This window comes from Bubalus bubalis, chromosome 14 (genome assembly GCF_019923935.1).
Source record: "Bubalus bubalis isolate 160015118507 breed Murrah chromosome 14, NDDB_SH_1, whole genome shotgun sequence".
Taxonomy (NCBI): domain Eukaryota; kingdom Metazoa; phylum Chordata; class Mammalia; order Artiodactyla; family Bovidae; genus Bubalus; species Bubalus bubalis.
In genome coordinates, this window is record NC_059170.1 from 73,572,836 (window position 1) to 73,592,853 (window position 20,018).

Consider the following 20,018-nt stretch of genomic DNA (forward strand, 5'->3'; position numbering starts at 1 on the left):
GGCTCCTCTGTCCATGGGATTCTCCAGGCAAGAATCCTGGAGTGGGTTGCCACGCCCTACTTCAGGCGATCTTCCCAACCCAGGGATCTAACCTGCGTCTCTTTTGACTCCTGCATTGATTGGCAGGTGGGACCAACTCAGATAGTGCATCTTTTAAATGCCTCCAGGGATGGGGAGTTCACTGCTTCCTGTGACATCTGTGCAAACTTTGGACAGCTCCGACCTTAGAAAGTGCCTTTTTGCTTATTGGCTTAGTCAAGCTGAAAGTTGCCTCCGCACCTAATGATTTTGTTACCTTTGTGCATTTACATTGCATCCTTTTGCCCTTTGTACAGTTTGGACCCTTGTCAGTCAGAAGGAGCCCTTCTTGTGTGTCTAATGTAGCCATTTCAATTTTAACAGGATTTTCACAAGAAGCAGCATCTTTACAGGAAATAGACACTCCACGTGCACGTTTTCTTTCCTGTCAAATTCTGAGGGAGATTTTAGTAACAGCGGCCTGTGCTCTGGCAGTTTCACTGTGTTTTTTCTTTTGAAAGCACCATCTTTTGAGGTTTTTGCTTTCATTGGCATTAATAAACATTTCCTAAATTGGTGACCCTATGCTTTGTTTGCTTTCCCAACATCTCTTTGGTGAACTGCTTTCTGTTTTTCTTCTCAACAGTCAAAAGTCTAATTATTTGTATATTAAGTTTTAAATCTTGTATGATTTTGTAGTACTTAAACCCCTCACTTCTGCCCTGGGTGACATAAATATTGTGACACTTGGCTGTAAAAAATAAAAGCATTTGAAGGTTTAGAATTGGCTGGTGTAAGCAGACTTTTGGGATGAAAGCCTCCTCTCATTCTTGGGAATCCCGTCTCAGCCGTGGAATTCCATGTTAGAGTGTCCTCCGCTGACCAGGTTGCTCACTGTAAACTCATTGCTATTTCTGTGTGTTCTTAGGTGCCATGATCCTCTTGGGAAGAACCAACATGTTTCGTTTTAACCACCCAAAGGAGGCCGCCAAGCTCAGGGAGAAGAGGAAGGTGAGCAGCGTGGAATCTTGGGGAGCCAAGTCCACTCTGGGGGGGGTGGCTGGGGGTGGGGGAAGAGGGGTCTCCGCTTTGGCTCCAGCAATTAGACTTCCTGGGGCAGGAACCAGCCCGCAGCCTGGATTGACTCCAGGGAGTTGGTTTCCCCGTGGACGGTGGGCTGGTGGAGTAGGATAGCGAGCGAGGTACCGCATGGGAGGAGACAGGCAGCTCTCCAGCCTTCTCTTAAGCCCTGCATCCCCATCCCCCGAAAGGGGGTGAACACCCTCTCATATTAAGTGGAGGGTTCCCTCTGCTTGGGAGTATCTGTTTTAAGAATTACTTCCAGATCAGAATCACTTACATCCAAAACTTTGCTCATTGTTTATTTTCATTCCCAGTAAGTTGGATTTTTGATCGGGCTGTGAAGCAGAGAGGGCGTGAGTTTAGGACAGTTGAACAACTGGAAGAGATTGCAGCTTGTTTGGGTGGGGACGTCCAGGGGCGCTTGAAGCGCTAGATGGGGATGTGGGCCAAGGAGCAGAGAGGGAAGGGAAGGGGTGAGAGGGAGAGACGTCTGTCTAGCTCTAGTGCACCGTGCAGAGCTTAGATGGAGGAAGAGAATCAAGTCAGAGCAGAGATGTCTGTGCGGCAGGCACCGTGCGGAGCTTCCCTGTGAACCACTTTGTGTCCACAGAGGCTGTTGGTGCCCCCAAGTCACAGACGAGCAAGAGAAGAGACTAAGACTGGCCTGTCCTGTGGCCAGCAAGTGGGGATCAGGGACTTGAGCCCTGAATGCCGGCCCAGATGTGTTAGCCCCTCACACGGGGTGTCAGGCTCCACCCGAGTCACAGCCCCTCACACAGGTGTCAGCCCCCCGCCCCAAGTCACACGTTCCCTCACACAGGGTGTCAGCCCCCCGCCCCGAGTCACACATTCCCTCACACAGGGTGTCAGCCCCCCACCCCGAGTCACATGTTCCCTCACACAGGGTGTCAGCCCCCGCCCCGAGTCACACGTTCCCTCACACAGGGTTTCAGCCCCATGCCCCGAGTCACAGCCCCCACGCAGGGTGTCAGCCCCCCGCCCCGAGTCACAGCCCCTCACGCAGGGTGTCAGCCCCCCGCCCCGAGTCACAGCCCCTCACGCAGGGTGTCAGCCCCCCGCCCCGAGTCACTCAGTCCCTCACCCGGGGTATCAGCCCCCCGCCCCGAGTCACCCATTCCTCACCCAGGGTGTCAGCTCCCCTCCCCGAGTCACAACCCCTCACACGGGGTGTCAGCCCCCTGCCCTGAGTCCCACGGCCCCTCACACAGGGTGTCCCCCTGTCCCAAGTCACTCATTTCTCACCCAGGGCGTCAGCTCCCCTCCCTGAGTCACAGCCCCTCACACGAGGCGTCAGCCCCCTGCCCCGAGTCTCTCAGCCCCGCGCCTCAGCCTGCTTTTCCAGGACCGCCGGATCCCCAGTGACCTAGGTGGGAATAACCAGAAAGCACAGTCCCCACCCCAGCCTTCTGTGGGCCGCTGCTTCCAGCCTCTGAGCCTCCTGTCTGCTCAGCCCGGGTCTCCCTGGAGGGCCCTTTGGGGACCCCGTTGCAGGGAGGAGACGGAAGGAAACAGGCCTGCCCGTAACCTTCTGTGGGAGCAGAGCACAGTGTTCGCTCTCCTGGTCTCCCTCCTCCTCCCTGTCCCTCTTTGTCACTCATCAGGTATGGGTGCTGCTGCCAGGGCCCTACTCCTGCCAGAGCATGGGCGTGCCAGGGATGCCAGGACACCCTCTTCCCTGGATGCAGCAGCAGGTCATGGAGCCCCTTGGGGCTGAGCAGCTCCTGTGCGGGGGTGAGACCCTGCTGGCCTTAGCGTGGGGCTTGGGTTCCGGATAGACCCCGGGCCTGGCTGCCGCAGCTTCCGTCCTCAGAGGGCGCAGTTGTGTGTGGGCTCCTGGGGGTGCTGGGCCCCTCACTGCCCAGGAGAGAGGTGTGCGCACAGAGCACGGCCTTCTCCTGCTGTCGAGGTAACCGCTCTGCCCTGTGTCTGCTCTTAGAGCGGCCTTCTGTCCTCTCTCAGCTTGTCCATGAGCGACCTGTCCAAGTCCCGCGAGAACCTCTCCGCCGTCATGCTGTACAACCCAGGGTGAGTGGACAGCAGCGTCGCCTTCCCTGGGGTTGTCCCTGTGGTTGTGTTTGCTCTGTCGACCCCATTAAAGTCACTTACATAAGAAAAAAATCAGGTAAATAAAGCTTCTGCAGTCAACCCTCCTTTATCAAATGAGCCATAGCGATTTTTCAGGTTCCTTTCCAGCACTCGCTGTGTATGAGTATCCTATTATGAGAATAATCAGCCTTGGGAAGGCTCATCACGGCTTCCTTCTTGTCTTCATAGCAGTCTAATATTTTAGAGCTGACACTTGGATCACTCAGTGCACGATCCCTTTGGCTCAGGTACTTCCACTTCATTTTGTAACTGTGGTGTAATCTCAGAAACAGTTTTGGTTCTTAGGGCTTCAGATGCCCAGGGAGTTGTGTTCACCCCTTCCAGGCTCTAGGAGACCACTGAGACCACACACGGTGGTGGTTTAAATGGACTTGGTGGTGGTGACCTTGAGCAGTTAGCTTAATTGCCCGAGCCCTCGGGTTCCATCCACGAAACGGTCACGAAAATGCCTCAAAACAGAGAAGTGAATGAAAGGACTTTGGGGTCCTTGCCAGGTGTGTGAGAGTCCATAATTTTAACTTTCCTGCAAAGAGAATCTCGTGTAAAATGGTGGAGGTAAATCTCGTAGCTAAATGTGTTAAAATTGACAACACTGCGTCTTCCGGAGCTGATGGCCCGTTGGTCCTCACTGTCCCAGGCACTGTCCTGAGTGCCTCGCCTCCGTCAGCTCCTGCATGTCACAATGCCTCTCTCTCTCTCTCACACGTAGAGAGTTCATACAGGTTTGCTTAGCAGTTTTCAGGGTCAGAGCCGTGGTGTGAGCCCAGGTCGGCCTGATTCCCAGCCTGTGCTCTGACTCTGTTCCTATCTGCCTTTCCCCACGTGGGGCATGGTTTCCCACCTGGGAACCGGTTCCATGGCCCATTGCCCCCAGCTCAGCACTTCTCACAAAGTCTAAGTACCTTGTCCCTCAGCTCAGGTCAGTCCTCCTGTTTGTGGACAGTAGACATGCCTATAAGGACTTTCTTCACTGTTGTAGGAGTTTAAAGCTGGGAGGGGGCCTTCAATCATGTTTCTGGATTCTTCTTTCTCTCGGCAAGCAGGCTGAAGCCCAGGTCCAGGTAGTAGACCATTGGCTGCAGACTCCTGGTCCCTCTCTCCTTGCGGAACTCCTGGACGTGCACACAGGCCGGCCCCTTCTATGTCAGCCCTTGCCAGCACCGTTTGTGAAGCCTTTCCATCTTAAGACAGGGTTACTGAGAAGAGTTGTGCTTGTTTAGGTAAATCTGTCTTGGACTAACCCTTGGTGATTGGTAAGACCCCTGAAACATGAAAACAGTCTCAGAGCAGCTGGGTTATTGGTACTTGGGAAGCTCGTCAGCTTGTTGGTCTTTCATTCCTCCCTGTGGTTTTAGCAGCAGCTTTCTACCATGACTGAGACTGCGTCTTTCACATGCTCACTTTATTTGGGTTTAATGTTACACACAGGTGTTTAGGATTGTCTTCCATTTAAGAAGCACGTTCCCATCTGTTCAGTGTTGTGGGGCTGCTTGAATCTTTGGGGTGTGTAGCGTGTTTACAGGGGTGGATTCATCTCCCGGCTTGGAACCCATTTCCTGTCCCAGGATTCAGGTACCAGCTTCGTTGTCCTTGATGGTGACGGCTTCGACTCTGAGTAGGCTTGACAGTAACACGTGACTGTTCCATGCCTCTGAAAACAGAAAGTGATCTGCATTCAGCCTGAGCTCTGGCTGTGGGCCCCGCTCTCCCAGGCCTTACAGATGGATCTCCTCCAAACACAGGAGACTATGCTGTTCTCTTAAAAGTGATGTCATTTTGTTGTTGTTTGCTTGTATTTAAGCTAAAGTGGTTTTTCAAAATGTCTGTGAAATGTAGGTCAGAATGTAGTAGCTTCATCCTCAGAACTTTTCAGTGATTTTTCCTGGTCTGAAACTTAAGATCCCAGGCCTTGGTGAACCTCCCCACCCTGTTGACAGCTCAGCTCTCCATCATCCGTGCTGGACCCCACTCTACCTTCCCGCCCCTTGCTCTGGGCACCAGCCATTCCATTTTGGGTCCCGCTTTGTCACTCAGACTGCCCTGGACCAGTCCTGCCTTTGGGGCTTCTCCTCTGCTAGTCCCAGAGCCTGGTGTGCCTTTGGTGGTGCTGTCTGCCCGTGCGTGAGGCGCAGTACATGCAGACTCCTCTGGATGCTGTTCCTAACTTCCTCCTCCCACGGCTTTCTCACTTGCTTGCTCATCGCTCCATCTCTGGCAGCCTTGTCTTGTTCTTTGTGATGCGCACTTGTCTGTCAGCAGGTCCTTTTTCTCAGCCCCTCCTGAGAAGCAGGCATGGTTCTCCCCTTGGGGACACAGTCCCCAGTAAGACCCCTGGTGGGCTTACAGGTCACTCCAGGGCAGCAGCCATCACAGGTCATTTATGAATAAGGGTAGAAAATGGAAATGGGATGAAAGTAGACCGTCCCGGGCAGTCCTAGATGGAGCCATCAGGAGAGGCCTCCTGAGATGGGGACATTTCTTATAAGGCTCATGCGGAGTGAGAATGATGCTTGTGTGACCGGAAGCGGGTGGGTATCTCCAGGCAAAGGAAGAGGAAACAGGCAAGTGGCATCCAACCAGGAGGTGGGGCGAGGGCAGAGCAGATGGGTACAGTCACCAGAGGGCGGAATGCCGGGAGGGCAGGGGGCCAGCTGATGTGGGCCTTGGAGACCCCCGGAAAGAGTTTGGCTATTTCCCAAGAGTGCTGGGAAGCTGTTAGATGTCTTTAAGCAGTAGAGGAACGTGAAGATTAATTTACTGCAGATGTTAGTACATGCGTCATTTGGAGAAGGTAGCGTAGAAGCGAGAGACCATTTAGGAAGCTGCTGCCTTAGTCTATGTGGGAGGTACCAGTGGCTTGGGTCTGGGTGGTCATCATGGAGATGAAGCGTCATGGAATTGAGGGCTGTCCCAGGCTTTGGATTTAAACAACTGGGCAGATGGAAAACCTGCTTCTGAGGTGAGAGCAGCAGGAATGACCCCCTGGGCTGGCAATGGGGTGAGAGTTCAGTCCGTGTATCTTTCCTATTAGGGTTGGAAATTTTTAGAGGTCAAAGGCTGGTCTTACCGATTTCTGTATTCTGTAGTGTCATTCACGTAACATGCTTGATGAATGTTTAGCAAACAGATTAAGAATGAATTTATAGTGAGATACACATGTCCTTAGCTTCCCTGGTGGCTCAGATGGTAAAGTGTCTGCCTGTGATGCAGGAGACCCAGGTTTGATCCCTGAGTTGGGAAGATCCCCTGGAGAAGGAAATGCAACCCACTGTAGTACTCTTGCCTGGAAAACCCCATGGACGAAGGAGCCTGGCTACAGTCCATGGCTGTAGTCCGTAGGCTACAGTCCATGGCTGTAGTCCGTAGGCTACAGTCCATGGGGTCACAAAGAGTCAGACATGACTGAGCGACTTCACTTCACTTCACACATGTCCTTCAAGTCGCTCTCTCAGTCATGTCCGACTCTTTGCGACCCTGTGGACTGTAGCCCACCTGGCTCCTCCGTCCATGGGATTCTCCAGGCAAGAATACTGGAGTGGGTTGCCATTTCCTTCTTCACATACATGTCCTTGGGGCTTCCCTAATAGCTCAGTTGGTAAAGAATCCACCTGCAATTCAGGAGACCCCAATTCAATTCCTGGGTCGTGAAGATCCCCTGGAGAAGGGAAAGGCTAACCACTCCAGTATTCTTGCCTAGAGAATTCCATGGACTGTGTAGTCCACGGGGTCGTAAAGAGTCGGACATGACTGAGCGACTTCCCCTTCACTTCACACATGTCCTCTGTGGGGGAGAAGGTTCTTCACTGATTCCTCTGGCACGTGTGTTCCTAATGGTGGAAAATGGCACATCATGCAGAGGGATGTGCATCTGAGGCACGAGTCAGTTCCAGAATGACACTGCAATTTGGTGGAATAACCTCAAGCTCATCTTCAAGATCCTCAGGCAAAAGGTGCGAAGAGGGCCTCATGAAGACGTGAAGACTTGGGCCAAGGCAGTCTGGGAACACAGTGAGAATCCGGCTGTGGTTGGCTGCGGAAACGGTGCTGGATGAGTGGGTGCAGCTGTGGTGACCGTTCACCCACGCATCTCGTATCTGTCGCCTTTGCAGTGCTCCTCTGTACCAATTCTAATTCAAATGACTTGATACTTCATCATACCTTCATTTCCCTGATTCTAGCTGCCCCGTCCAATTGCCACTTGCTACAGAGAACTATTGCCCATGAATTAAAACATAATTGGAGAAAAGTCACTGCCTCTGATTTATGGGAAGCAGGCACCCTGTACAGTTTATCTGCTCCGGAACTCGGCAAAACAAAGTAGGAATAAAGCTGCACTGGCTTGTTTGTACCTTTTTTGATGGAACAGGTGTAAATTTGTTGTCATTTAGTCACTAAGTCGTGTCCAACTCTTTGCGACCCCATGGATTGTAGCCTGCCAGTCTCTGCTGTCCATGGGGTTTCCCAGGCCAGAATACTGGAGTGGATTGTGATTTCCTTCTCCAGGAGATCTTGCTGACACAGGGATAGAACCTTCATCTCCTGTGTTGCAGGCAGGTGCTTTATCACTGAGCTACCTGGGAAGCCTTGCAGGTATAAATACCTGTGACGGAGGTTAAGCACCACTGGATGAATGCAAGGGGGGCTTCTCCCTTTCTTCTGTGCAGTCTCATTGCTGTAGCAACACGCAGCCTGTAATGAGTTGCCAGGGCCCCTGGCAGGAGGAGGTGGTGTGGAAGGCACAGCGGGGCTCTGAGGAGCCTTCCCTAGCACTTCCTTCTCCATAACTGAGGATATGAAGATGCTAGAAGTCTGTAAGATGCCTTATCTTGGAAAACAAAGCAGGTTGAACACAGCAGAAATTTAGCCCTGGACACTCGTCAGGCAGAACCCCAGGTCGCTCCCCTCAGTTCTCTTTGAGGAGGTCCTATCCTGTCCAGTGAACTGGATCGTGTGCTGGGCCCTGAGAGGTCTGCAGGAAGAGAAAGTTTTGCCCTGGAGAGTAGATGCTCTGGGGGAGGAAACCAGTTGAGTGCTGGCAGGAGTCATGCTGAGTGCTAGAAGAGATAAGAAGATTCTGCAGGTCGGGGCCTGCCTGGGGAGTGCTCTGTAAGCCAAGCCAGGATGTGTGCAGTTGGCTTTGATAAACGGACGGCTGTTCTTTGGGGAGATGCACTTTGGCAGGATGGGGCAGAAGAGATGGCAGCTCAGGTTCTGCTGGCATGTTCTCAGCACCTGTGTGCAGGTAGCATTTTTACAAGTTCTGGTAGGTGTGCTTAGAATAAGGATTGTGATTAAAGTGTATGGCCCAAAATACAACAGAGAATTGTTTTCTCTGTACTCGTAAGCATATGCTATCTCATGTCTTCATTCCTTTTTAAAATTGTGCTAAGATGAATCCACCTGCCAGTGTAGGAGATGCAGGAGACACAGGTTTGATACCTGGGTTGGGAATATCCCCTGGAGAAGGAAAGGGCAGCCCACTCTAGTATTCTTGCCTGGGAAATCCTCTGGACAGAGGGGCCTGGCAGGCTGCAGTCCATGGGGTCAAAGAGTTGGTCACAACTGAGCACATACACGTGTACGCAAGATATGCTTAACATGAAATTTGTCATGTTAACCATTTTAAGGGTATGGCAGTATTAAGTGTGCCACATCATTGCAGTTAACCTCCAAAACTCCATTGCTGTAAAACTGAAACTCTGTATTCATTAAATAGTATTCCAACCCCCCACCCCCCACGCCCCGTCACCTGGCAACCACCATTCTATTGTCTGTCTCTTCTCTAGGTACCTTATATCAGTGGATTCATACAGTATTTCTTTTTGTAACTGGTATATTTTGTGTAGTATAATGTCTTCAGAGTTCATCCATTCTGTAACAGGTATCAAAATTTGTTTCTTTTTAAGGCTAAATGACATTCCATTGCATGTATATGTCATATCTTACATATTCATTCATCTGTCAGTGGACACTTGGGTTGTTTCCCCTATTGGCAGTTGTGAAAACAGTTATTTTCTGTTTTTTTCTTTTTTTTGTTTTGTTTTTGATAGTGGCCACCCTAATGGGCATGAGATGTTACTTCATTGTGGTTTTGCTTCACTCTGTTTTTCTTCCATATTCTCAAGAATATCCTATCTGGAAAATAGTGTTTGGAAATACAGAAAAATGGAAAATCTCAAGGTCTGCTCCCCCAGTAGGTAAAGTAAATAACTAATGAGAGTCAGTCTGAACCAGACATGGAACAACAGACTGATTCCAAATTGGGAAAGGAGTACATCAAGGCTGTATATTGTCACCCTGCATATTTAACTTATATGCAGAGTACATCATGTGAAATGCCAGGCTGGATGAAGCATAAGCTGGAATCAAGATTGCCGGGAGAAATATCAATAACCTCAGATATGCAGATGACACCACCCTTATGGCAGAAAGCAATGAAGAACTAAAGAGCCTCTTGATGAAATTGAAAGAGTGAAAAAGCTGGCTTAAAATTCAACATTCAAAAAACTAAGATCATAGCATCCAGTCTCATCACTTCATGGCAAATAGATGGGGAAACTACAGAAACAGTGAGAGACTTTATTTTTGGGCTCCAAAATCACTGCAGATGGTGACTTCAGCCATGAAATTAAAAGGCATTTGCTCCTTGGAAGAAAAGCTATGACCAACCTAGATAGCTTATTAAAAAGCAGAGACATTACTTTGCTGATAAAGGTTCATCTAGTCAAAGGTGTGGTTTTTCCAGTAGTCATGTATGGATGTGAGAGTTGGACTATAAAGAAAGCTGAACACTGAAGAATTGATGCTTTTGAACTATGTTCTTGGAGAAGACTCTTGAGAGTCCCTGGGGCTGCAAGGAGATCCACCCAGTCAACCCTAAAGGAAATCAGCCCTGAATATTCATTGGAAGGACTAATGCTGAAGCTGAAACTCCAATACTTTGGCCACCTGATACAACAAACTGTCTCATTGGAAAAGACCCTGATGCTGGGAAAGATTGAAGGCAGAAGGGGCCAACAGAGGATGAGATGGTTCGATGGCATCACTGACTTTGATGGACATGAATTTGAGCAAGCTCTGGAGTTGGTGATAGACAGGGAGGCCTGGCGTGCTGCAGTACATGGGGTCATATAGAGTCAGACACAACTGAGTGACTAAATTGCACTGTCCATCTGACAAGGACAGATCCAGAGATCCTGATGACCCCCTTCAAGCCCTGCCAAGTTCAGTTCAACCAGCTCACTCGCAGATATCTCAAAACCCAGTCCGTGGGGTATGGATCCAGGAAGTGTTATTAGTCAAGGAGAGACGTGTTCATAATGGCACAGAGACGGAACAGTGAAGGGTGCTGAGGGCACTACAGGAAGGACGTGGAGGGGAGCTTGAACTGAGGTATCAGGGGAAGGAGCCTAGAGGCAGGCCTGGGCTGCAGAGGCGCCCCGGGCAGGAAGTGATGAGGCCTGGGTGGGTAATGGGTTGTGGGCAGGAAAGAGGGAAAAGCCATTGGCATCCATTTCTGGTTTTAGTAGTTGATTGGGTGTTGCTAGCTCCCCAGCAGAAAGGCGGATATAGGAGGAGAGGCGGGGAGGACAGTGAGCCCCGCCTTGAAAACCTGGGCCCTGGTCATGAACTTCCTTCCAGGAGGGACTGCCTGTGAGCTTGGGGTCAGCCACCATCTCCCTGTGGGGGTGCAGGGTCCAGTCCACCTGTCACAGGCCCCCGGGAAGGCGGGTCCCCTGCATCCCCTCAGCTTCTGAGTAAGGGCCCTTGTTTGTCCACCCTGAACTGGGGCTCAGACCCTTTGGTGCATGAGCGTGCTCACCGGGCAGACTTTGGTAAAGCCTGGCAGGAGTCAGGGCGCTGGTAGCCTTTGCCCTGGGCACTTGGACTCCTCTGGGATGACTCTGCACTCCGGCTGCTGTGCAGCTCACCCGGCCCTGGCTGCATGCCTGCTCCTCCCGGCAAAAGTCCACGTCCCCCTGCCCTGGGCTCCATCCCACAGGCTTCAGCAGGCCTGGCCCTGGAGACACGTGAAGAGTTCGGGGTCCCTTACCCTGTATTTTGAACATTATTTGACTAGCGTGTGACATGAGTGCAATTATGCGGTAGTTTGAGCATTCTTTGGCATTGCCTTTCTTTGGGATTGGAATGAAAACTGACCTTTTCCAGTCTTGTGGCCACTGCTGTTTTCCAAATTTGCTGGCATATGGAGTGCAGCACTTTCACAGCATCATCTTTCAGGATTTGGAATAGCTCAGCTGGAATTCCATCACCTCCACTAGCTTTGTTCGTAGTGATGCTTTCTAAGGCCCACTTGACTTCACATTCCAGGATGTCTGGCTCTAGGTGAGTGATCACACCATCGTGATTATCTTGGTCGTGAAGATCTTTTTTGTATAATTCTTTGGTGTATTACTGCCACCTCCTCTTAATATCTTCTGCTTCTGTTAGGTCCATACCATTTCTGTCCTTTATTGAGCCCATCTTCGCATGAAATGTTCCCTTGGTATCTCTAATTTTCTTGACGAGACCTCTAGTCTTTCCCATTCTGTTGTTTTCCTCTATTTCTTTGCACTGATCGCTGAGGAAGGCTTTCTTATCTCTTCATGCTATTCTTTGGAACTTTGCATTCAGATGCTTATACCTTTCCTTTTCTCCTTTGCTTTTCACTTCTCTTCTTTTCACAGCTATTTGTAAGGCTTCCCCAGACAGCCATTTTGCTTTTTTGCATTTCTTTTCCATGGGGATGGTCTTGATCCCTGTCTCCTGTACAATGTCATGAACCTCCGATCATAGTTCATCAAGCACTCTATGTCTCAGATCTAGTCCCTTAAATCTGTTTCTCACTTCCACTGTATAATCATAAAGGATTTGATTTAGGTCTCATACCTGAATGGTCTAGTGGTTTTCCCTACTTTCATCAATTTCCCTACTTTCTTCAATTTCAGAATTTGGCAATAAGGAGTTCATGATCTGAGCCACAGTCAGCTCCTGGTCTTGTTTTTGTTGACTGTATAGAGCTTCTCCATCTTTGGCTGCAAAGAATATAATCAATCTGATTTCGGTGTTGACCATCTGTAGAGTGATGTCCATGTGTGGAGTCTTCTCTTGTGTTGTTGGAAGAGGGTGTATGTTATGACCAGTGTGTTCTCTTGGCAAAACTCTGTTAGTCTTTGCGCTGCTTCATTCTGTACTCCAAGGCCAAATTTGCCTGTTACTCCAGGTGTTTCTTGACTTCCTACTTTTGCATTCCAATCCCCTGTAATGAAAAGGACATCTTTTTTGGGTGTTAGTTCTAAAAGGTCTTGTAGGTCTTCATAGAACTGTTCAACTTCAGCTTCGTCAGCGCTACTGGTTGGGACATAGACTTGGATTACTGTGATATTGAATGGTTTGCCTTGGAAATGAACAGAGATCATTCTGTCGTTTTTGAGAATGCATCCAAGTACTGAATTTCAGACTCATTTGTTGACCATGATGGCTACTCCATTTCTTCTAAGGGATTCCTGCCCATAGTAGTAGATATAGTGGTCATCTGAGCAATACTTGAACCTTGAACTTCCAGATGTTCAAGCTGGTTTTAGAAAAGTCAGAGGAACCAGAGATCAAATTGCCAACATCTGCTGGATCATCAAAAAAGCAAGAGAGTTCCAGAAAAACATCTATTTCTGCTTTATTGACTATGCCTTTGACTGTGTGGATCACAATAAACTGTGGAAAATTCTAAAAGAGATGGGAATACCAGACCACCTGACCTGCCTCTTGAGAAATCTATATGCAGGTCAGGAAGCAACAGTTAGAACTGGACATGGAACAACAGACTGGTTCCAAATAGCAAAAAGGAGTACGTCAAGGCTGTATATTGTCACCCTGCTTATTTAACTTCTATGCAGAGTACATCATGAGAAACGCTGGGCTGGAAGAAGCACAAGCTGGAATCAAGATTGCTGGGAGAAATATCAATAACCTCAGATATGCAGATGACACCACCCTTATGGCAGAAAGTGAAGAGGAACTCAAAAGCCTCTTGATGAAAGTGAAAGTGGAGTGTGAAAAAGTTGGCTTAAAGTTCAACATTCAGAAAACTGAGATCATAGCATCTGGTCCCATCACTTCTTGGGAAATAGACGGGGAAACAGTAGAAACAGTGTCAGACTTTATTTTTTGGGGCTCCAAAATCACTGCAGATGGTGACTGCAGCCATGAAATTAAAAGACGCTTACTCTTTGGAAGAAAAGTTATGACTAATCTAGATAGCATATTGAAAAGTAGAGACATTACTTTGCCAACAAAGGTCCATCTAGTCAAGGCTATGGTTTTTCCAGTGGTGATGTATGGATGTGAGAGTTGGACTGTGAAGAAAGCTGAGCGCCGAAGAATTGATGCTTTTGAACTGTGGTGTTGGAGAAGACTCTTGAGAGACCCTTGGACTGCAAGGCGATCCAACCAGTCCATTCTGAAGGAGATCAGCCCGGGGATTTCTTTGGAGGGAATGATGCTAAAGCTGAAACTCCAGTACTTTGGCCACCTCATGCGAAGTGTTGACTCATTGGCAAAGACTCTGATGCTGGGAGGGATTGGGGGCAGGAGGAGAAGGGGACGACAGAGGATGAGATGGCTGGATGGCATCACTGACCTGATGGACATGAATCTGAGTGAACTCTGGGAGTTGGTGAAGGACAGGGAGGCCTGGCGTGCTGCGATTCATGGGGTCGCAAAGAGTCGGACATGACTGAGCGCCTGAACTGAACTGAACTGAGCTACCCTGTATTTGCCTTGTCGCCTCTCTCAGGACTGGTCTGGGATCAGCATTCTCTTTTTGCTTTTAAACTTTCACGTCTTAGCCGAACTAGCTTTCTGCCTTCCTGATTCCCTAATGCTTAGTATTAGCTTAATAAAGTCAGGTACCCTACAGCATGCCTCTCCCCACCGCCCCCCACTGACACACACACCCTCTCTTCTTCTTAGTTACTCATTAAAGCCTCGTGAACACATCTTTGTTGGGTTCTTGAGTTTGAGCCGCTCCTTCCCCTTGAGCACCAGCAGCTTTCCTGTCACTTGAGAGAAATCTCAGCCCGCTCTGTCCATCGGGAAACTTTTTCTCCCTGAATTGGCTGCACACAGGGCCTCTGCCTCTCCAGCTACCCTCTTCCAGTCTCCCACCTCTTCCAACTAGTTCATTCTGAGAATCATGGATGCTTCTCATCGTGGAGAACATTCAGGAGGGACTTTCCTCTTTAAGTGGCCAGCGTGGTCAGTCCGTGAGAAGTAGCTGAGCTTCTGGTGTTGTCAGGACTCCATTGGCCGTGCACAGGATTCCTGGTTTCCTCTCGGGGTTTTACTGGGTTGGGGGACTACTCATGGACTTGCCCCTGGAACCGGCCACAGGATGGAGCTCACTGCAATGCCCCCCTTAACCCTTCGTGGTGACCCCAGCATGGGGCCCAGCCCCTGGTGCCTCTGGGATGCCCTCCAGGCCCCAAACACAGCCACCCATTTGTCCACTACTATCATCTTCTGTCACTTTCTGCCTTGAAATTTATGGTTTGGTTTAAGTGGACAGAACGTCTTTCACAGCTCTCTCCAGGCCAGATCCATCTATGAAACCGTCTACACATCCCTCCCACTCTCCTTCCCACGGCAAGTCCTCTTCGTCTTCCAAGGTGGGTGCGTACAGGAGTTGTCTCCTCAGAGGCATTCTGTGTGTCTCCAGTTTGAGCTCAGTGCTTCCTCTTCATTCTCTGCCAGGTGTCTGGCTCACACCTTTATCACCATAGCTTTTCCCAAGTTCACGTCATTAATGCTTTAGCCTGCTCGCCCACCAGGCTTCCTGAGAGCAGGAGCCACGCCTTACTCATCTCTGAGTCTCCAGCATCTCGCATGTAATGGGCACGTCACAGATGTTCCTGAGATGGAGACTTGGCAGCAGCAGGTGTGTCCACTCATGGGTGTCCAGGGGCCTTGTGTTTCAAATGGTCGCACACACTTTAGAGTCTCCAGTGTAGCTGGGCCTCATCTTTGTGAGGCTGTCATGCACACAGATCTGCTTCTTACACATTTTGTGACTTTCTTAACTGTTACCCATTCATATATCTTTTGGTTTCCTCGGTATCATGTAGATGTGAGTATGTTTATTGCAGTAGGTTAAAAATGTTTGTTACTTAGCATCCAGTGCCTATTAGAGCAGAGCTCTCTGGAAGAATTAAATCTGGTTTGCAAATGATTATATGCAGTAAGACCCAACTCATATTCAAAGCACCTGGTCTCAACAGGCAGCCTAGTAATTCTCCAAAGAGAAGTTTTCTCCAAAAACCTGTGCTGTGCATCACAGCAAGATGTCGACTTTTAAGAAGTGACATCTTTGTTACCCAAGAACATTTAATTGGCCCAAGTGGGCACATGGTGTTGAGTATGTCGTGTCTGAGGTCCTTGTTTGGGAACTGACTGCTGGCCCACATTGCTGGCTTTCTGGAAGCCAGGGTTTGTGTGCACACATGTGTGGTGCCTGGTGCCAGAGGATTTTTGGAGGAGGCGAAGCAGCCCAGGGACTTCCTTCGGGAGGGAGCTCCACTTTGGAGAAGCGCCCAGCCAGGGTCTTTGCCAGGAAACAGTTTCACTGCAGGGAAAACATTCCTCCTCAGTGGCCCAGTGTCTTTAAGAAGAAACCAAGCCCACTCCTCAGGTGTCCTCTGTCTCACTCTGAGCCTGGAAACAGGCGACTAACTTGGCAGAGTGTGGGCACTTTCACAGCTTTTAGAAAGTGCTCAAAGCAAAATTATATGCATTCCAAGTTCATTTCAGTCTTGAAAGGAAAAAGGAGAAATTTTTATTTGTGCATTAGCTCAAATTTTTATTTAAGCACTAGCCAGTGGGGAGCCCGTTTGAATGGATATACTATATGTGGATAATTAAATTCTGAAGGGGAAAAATGCCTAGGTTTCAAATCCAGTTGGACTGAAAATAGCTAAAGTCAAAAATCACACCTGTGTTTGGCAAGTGGTCCAGGGAGCTTCATGGAGTGTAGTGTTGGGATGGGATTGGTGGGCGTCAAGGCTGGCTCAGGAGCTGTGCATGGCCCCTGACTCTGAAGGTGGTCTCAAGTCAAGTTACCTACATCAGGGGATGAAGACAGATGAGTGATGATTTTTCTGAAAATTTTTTTTTGATGTGGACCATTTTTAAAGTCTTTATTGAATTTGTTGCAATATCGTTTCTCTATTATGTTTTGGTATTTTGGCCATGAGGCATGTAGGCTGTTAGCTCCCTGACCAGGGATCGAACCCGCACTTTCTGCTTTGGCAGGATAAGTCTTTTTTTTTTTTAATTAATTAATTTATTTATTTTACTTTACAGTATTTTATTTCTTTTGCCATACATTGACTTGAATCCGCCATGAGTGTACCCATGTTCCCATCCTAAACCCCGCTCCCACCTCCCTCCCCATACCATCCCTCTGGGTCATCCCAGTGCACCAGCCCCGAGCACCCTGTATCATGCATCGAACCTGGACTAGCGATTTGTTTCACATATGATATTATACATGTTTCAATACCATCCTCCCATATCATCCCACCCTCGCCCTCTCCCACAGAGTCCAAAAGACTGTTCAATACATCTGTGTCTCTTTTGCTGTCTCGCATACAGGGTTATCGTTACCATCTTTCTAAATTCCATATATATGCATTAGTATACTGTATTGGTGTTTTTCTTTCTGGCTTACTTCACTCTATATAATAGGCTCCAGTTTCAGAGAAGTCTTAACCATTGGACTACCAGAGAAGTCCCTGAGTGATGATTATTTTTAACCTTTTTATTTTCATGTGTTCATTATGGAAAATTTTGAGATCACAAACAAGCAAAAAAGAAATCATTGCAGTGAACATGTTGCCATATATTCTTGTCTGTACTTCTGTTTGCCCCACTGTCTAGTCACGTCTGTCTTTCTCCGTGTGTGTATGTGCATATATGTGTACATACGTATACTTTTATGTTTATGTACATTTATATGTGTTCTTTTACTAGATGGGTTCACACTGGGCTTGTGGGAGCTTTTTGCACTTACGTGTCTTTTCCTCTTCATATGTGTTATCCTCTATCATTTTAAGTCCATGTGCGATCCCTTTGTATGGCCATTCCATACCTTCCTTATCTTCTGTTGGTAGGTGTTTCCGTTGTGTAGTTTGGCGCTATGATGAGCAATTGGGGTGAACACAGTTGTAGCTAAATCTTTGTGCTGATCCATGAGTATTGCTTCCTCAAGGGAGAAAAAAGTAGAATGGGATTACTAGGCCAGAGGCCATATATAATATATCCTATACACAGAAGAACTGTACAAAAAAGATCTTCACGACCCAGATAATCACGATGGTGTGATCACTGAGCTAGAGCCAGACATCCTGGAATGTGAAGTCAAGTGGGTCTTAGAAAGCATCACTATGAACAAAGCTAGTGGAGGTGATGGAATTCCAGTGGAGCTATTCCAAATCCTGAAAGATGATGCTGTGAAAGTGCTGCACTCAATATGCCAGCAAATTTGGAAAACTCAGCAGTGGCCACAGGACTGGAAAAGGTCAGTTTTCATTCCAATCCCAAAGAAAGGCAATGCCAAAGAATGCTCAAACTACCACACAATTGCACTCATCTCACACGCTAGTAAAGTAATGCTCAAAATTCTCCAAGCCAGGCTTCAGCAATATGTGAACCGTGAACTTCCACATGTTCAAGCTGGATTTAGAAAAGGCAGAGGAACCAGAGATCAAATTGCCAACATCCGCTGGATCATGGAAAAACCAAGAGAGTTCCAGAAAAACATCTATTTCTGCTTTATTGACTATACCAAAGCCTTTGACTGTGTGGATCACGATAAACTGTGGAAAATTCTGAAAGAGATGGGAATACCAGACTACCTGATCTGCCTCTTGAGAAATTTGTATGCAGGTCAGGAAGCAACAGTTCGAACTGGACATGGAACAACAGACTGGTTCCAAATAGGAAAAGGAGTTCGTCAAGGCTGTATATTGTCACCCTGTTTATTTAACTTCTATGCAGAGTACATCATGAGAAACGCTGGGCTGGAAGAAACACAAGATGGAATCAAGATTGCCAGGAGAATTATCAATAACCTCAGATATGCAGATGACACCACCCTTATGGCAGAAAGTGAAGAGGAACTCAAAAGCCTTTTGATGAAAGTGAAAGTGGAGAGTGAAAAAGTTGGCTTAAAGCTCAACATTTAGAAAACGAAGATCATGGCATCCGGTCCCATCACTTCATGGGAAATAGATGGGGAAACAGTGGAAACAGTGTCAGACTTTATTTTTGGGGGCTCCAAAATCACTGCAGATGGTGACTGCAGCCATGAACTTAAAAGACACTTACTCCTTGGAAGGAAAGTTATGACCAACCTAGATAGCATATGCAAAAGCAGAGATATTACTTTGCCCACAAAGGTTCGTCTAGTCAAGGCTATGGTTTTTCCAGTAGTCATGTATGGATGTGAGAGTTGGACTGTGAAGAAGGCTTAGTGCCGAAGAATTGATGCTTTTGAACTGTGGTGTTGGAGAAGACTCTTGAGAGTCCCTTGGACTGCAAGGAGATCCAACCAGTCCATTCTGAAGGAGATCAGCCGTGGGATTTCTTTGGAGGGAATGATGCTAAAGCTGAAACTCCAGTACTTTGGCCACCTCATGCGAAGTGTTGACTCATTGGCAAAGACTCTGATGCTTGGAGGGATTGGGGGCAGGAGGAGAAGGGGACGACAGAGGATGAGATGGCTGGATGGCATCACTGACTCGATGGACGTGAGTCTGGGTGAACTCCGGGAGTTGGTGATGGACAGGGAGGCCTGGCGTGCTGTGATTCATGGGGTTGCAAAGAGTCGGACACGACTGAGCGACTGATCTGATCTGATCTGAAGGCTCTTAGTATACATTCACAAACTGTTCTATAGGATGGTTGTACATATCACCACTATTCATTTCCTGCCAATACCGTCTGAGTTTCCCTTTGCTTGCAAACTCGAAAGGAATCCTTTTGAAGTGTAGACTGTGTCAGTACGAGCACACCCTTCTGGGTGGAGCTCTTGGCTGTCTTCACAACTAGGGTGTAGGGAATCCCCCAGCAGGGGCTCTCTCTCTGCACGCATGTTCTGAGCATCCTGGTCATCAGCAGGGATCCAGCAGGCACTGGTTTGTCCTGTGCTGAGCTCCATGCTGTGTGTGGTTAGCTCCAGCCTTCCTGCTCCTTTCAAGTTAAGAGTCGGGATGGGATTTTGGAATGTAAAGCCAGAAGGAGCTAGATTCTGAATGAATAGTTCTCAAGATTGCAGTGCAGAAAGCCGGAGGCACTCAGACGCTGGTGCAGACTTCTTACCAGCAGACACTGATTGTAGGAAAAGAAAGTGGTTTCATTTTCCTTCCTCTCTCCAACCCCTTCCTGGTTTCTTCCTTAGACTCTCCTGCCTCATTTCTTTCCTCCTTCCCTCCCACTCCCCTTACCGTCTTTCAACGGGAAGGATAAATGCATCACACCAGGGAAAGAGTTAGGAGACATCAGTAACGGGGTGTGTTCTTCTGTCTCCTGAGCTTAGCTTCCCTCTCCATGCCCGTCAGCAGGATCTAATCTGTTCACTCAGCACCCAGCATAGCACTTTACTTGCCATGTAATACATGTGACCTAGGTTTTCCCCTTAATTCATACCCCATGTGGAAGGCACTTCAGAAACAGCTGGTCATAGCTGGAGATGCCCCTGGGAAGACCTGCACCTTCAGGTGTGACCATGTCCTTCCTGG

General features: G+C 48.4%; 1 protein-coding gene across 14 annotated transcripts in view; it reads left to right on the plus strand.

Moving 5' to 3' along the window:
• Positions 1–20,018, plus strand: part of KIF16B (kinesin family member 16B) — a 298,517-nt gene that overhangs the window by 165,827 nt on the left and 112,672 nt on the right. For all 14 annotated transcript variants that reach the window (XM_044928275.2, XM_044928274.2, XM_044928273.2 and 11 more), the window contains exons 16-17: positions 947–1,029; positions 3,059–3,147. In XM_044928275.2, the coding sequence (XP_044784210.2) occupies positions 947–1,029; positions 3,059–3,147 (172 nt within the window). The remainder of the gene's footprint in view (positions 1–946; positions 1,030–3,058; positions 3,148–20,018) is intronic.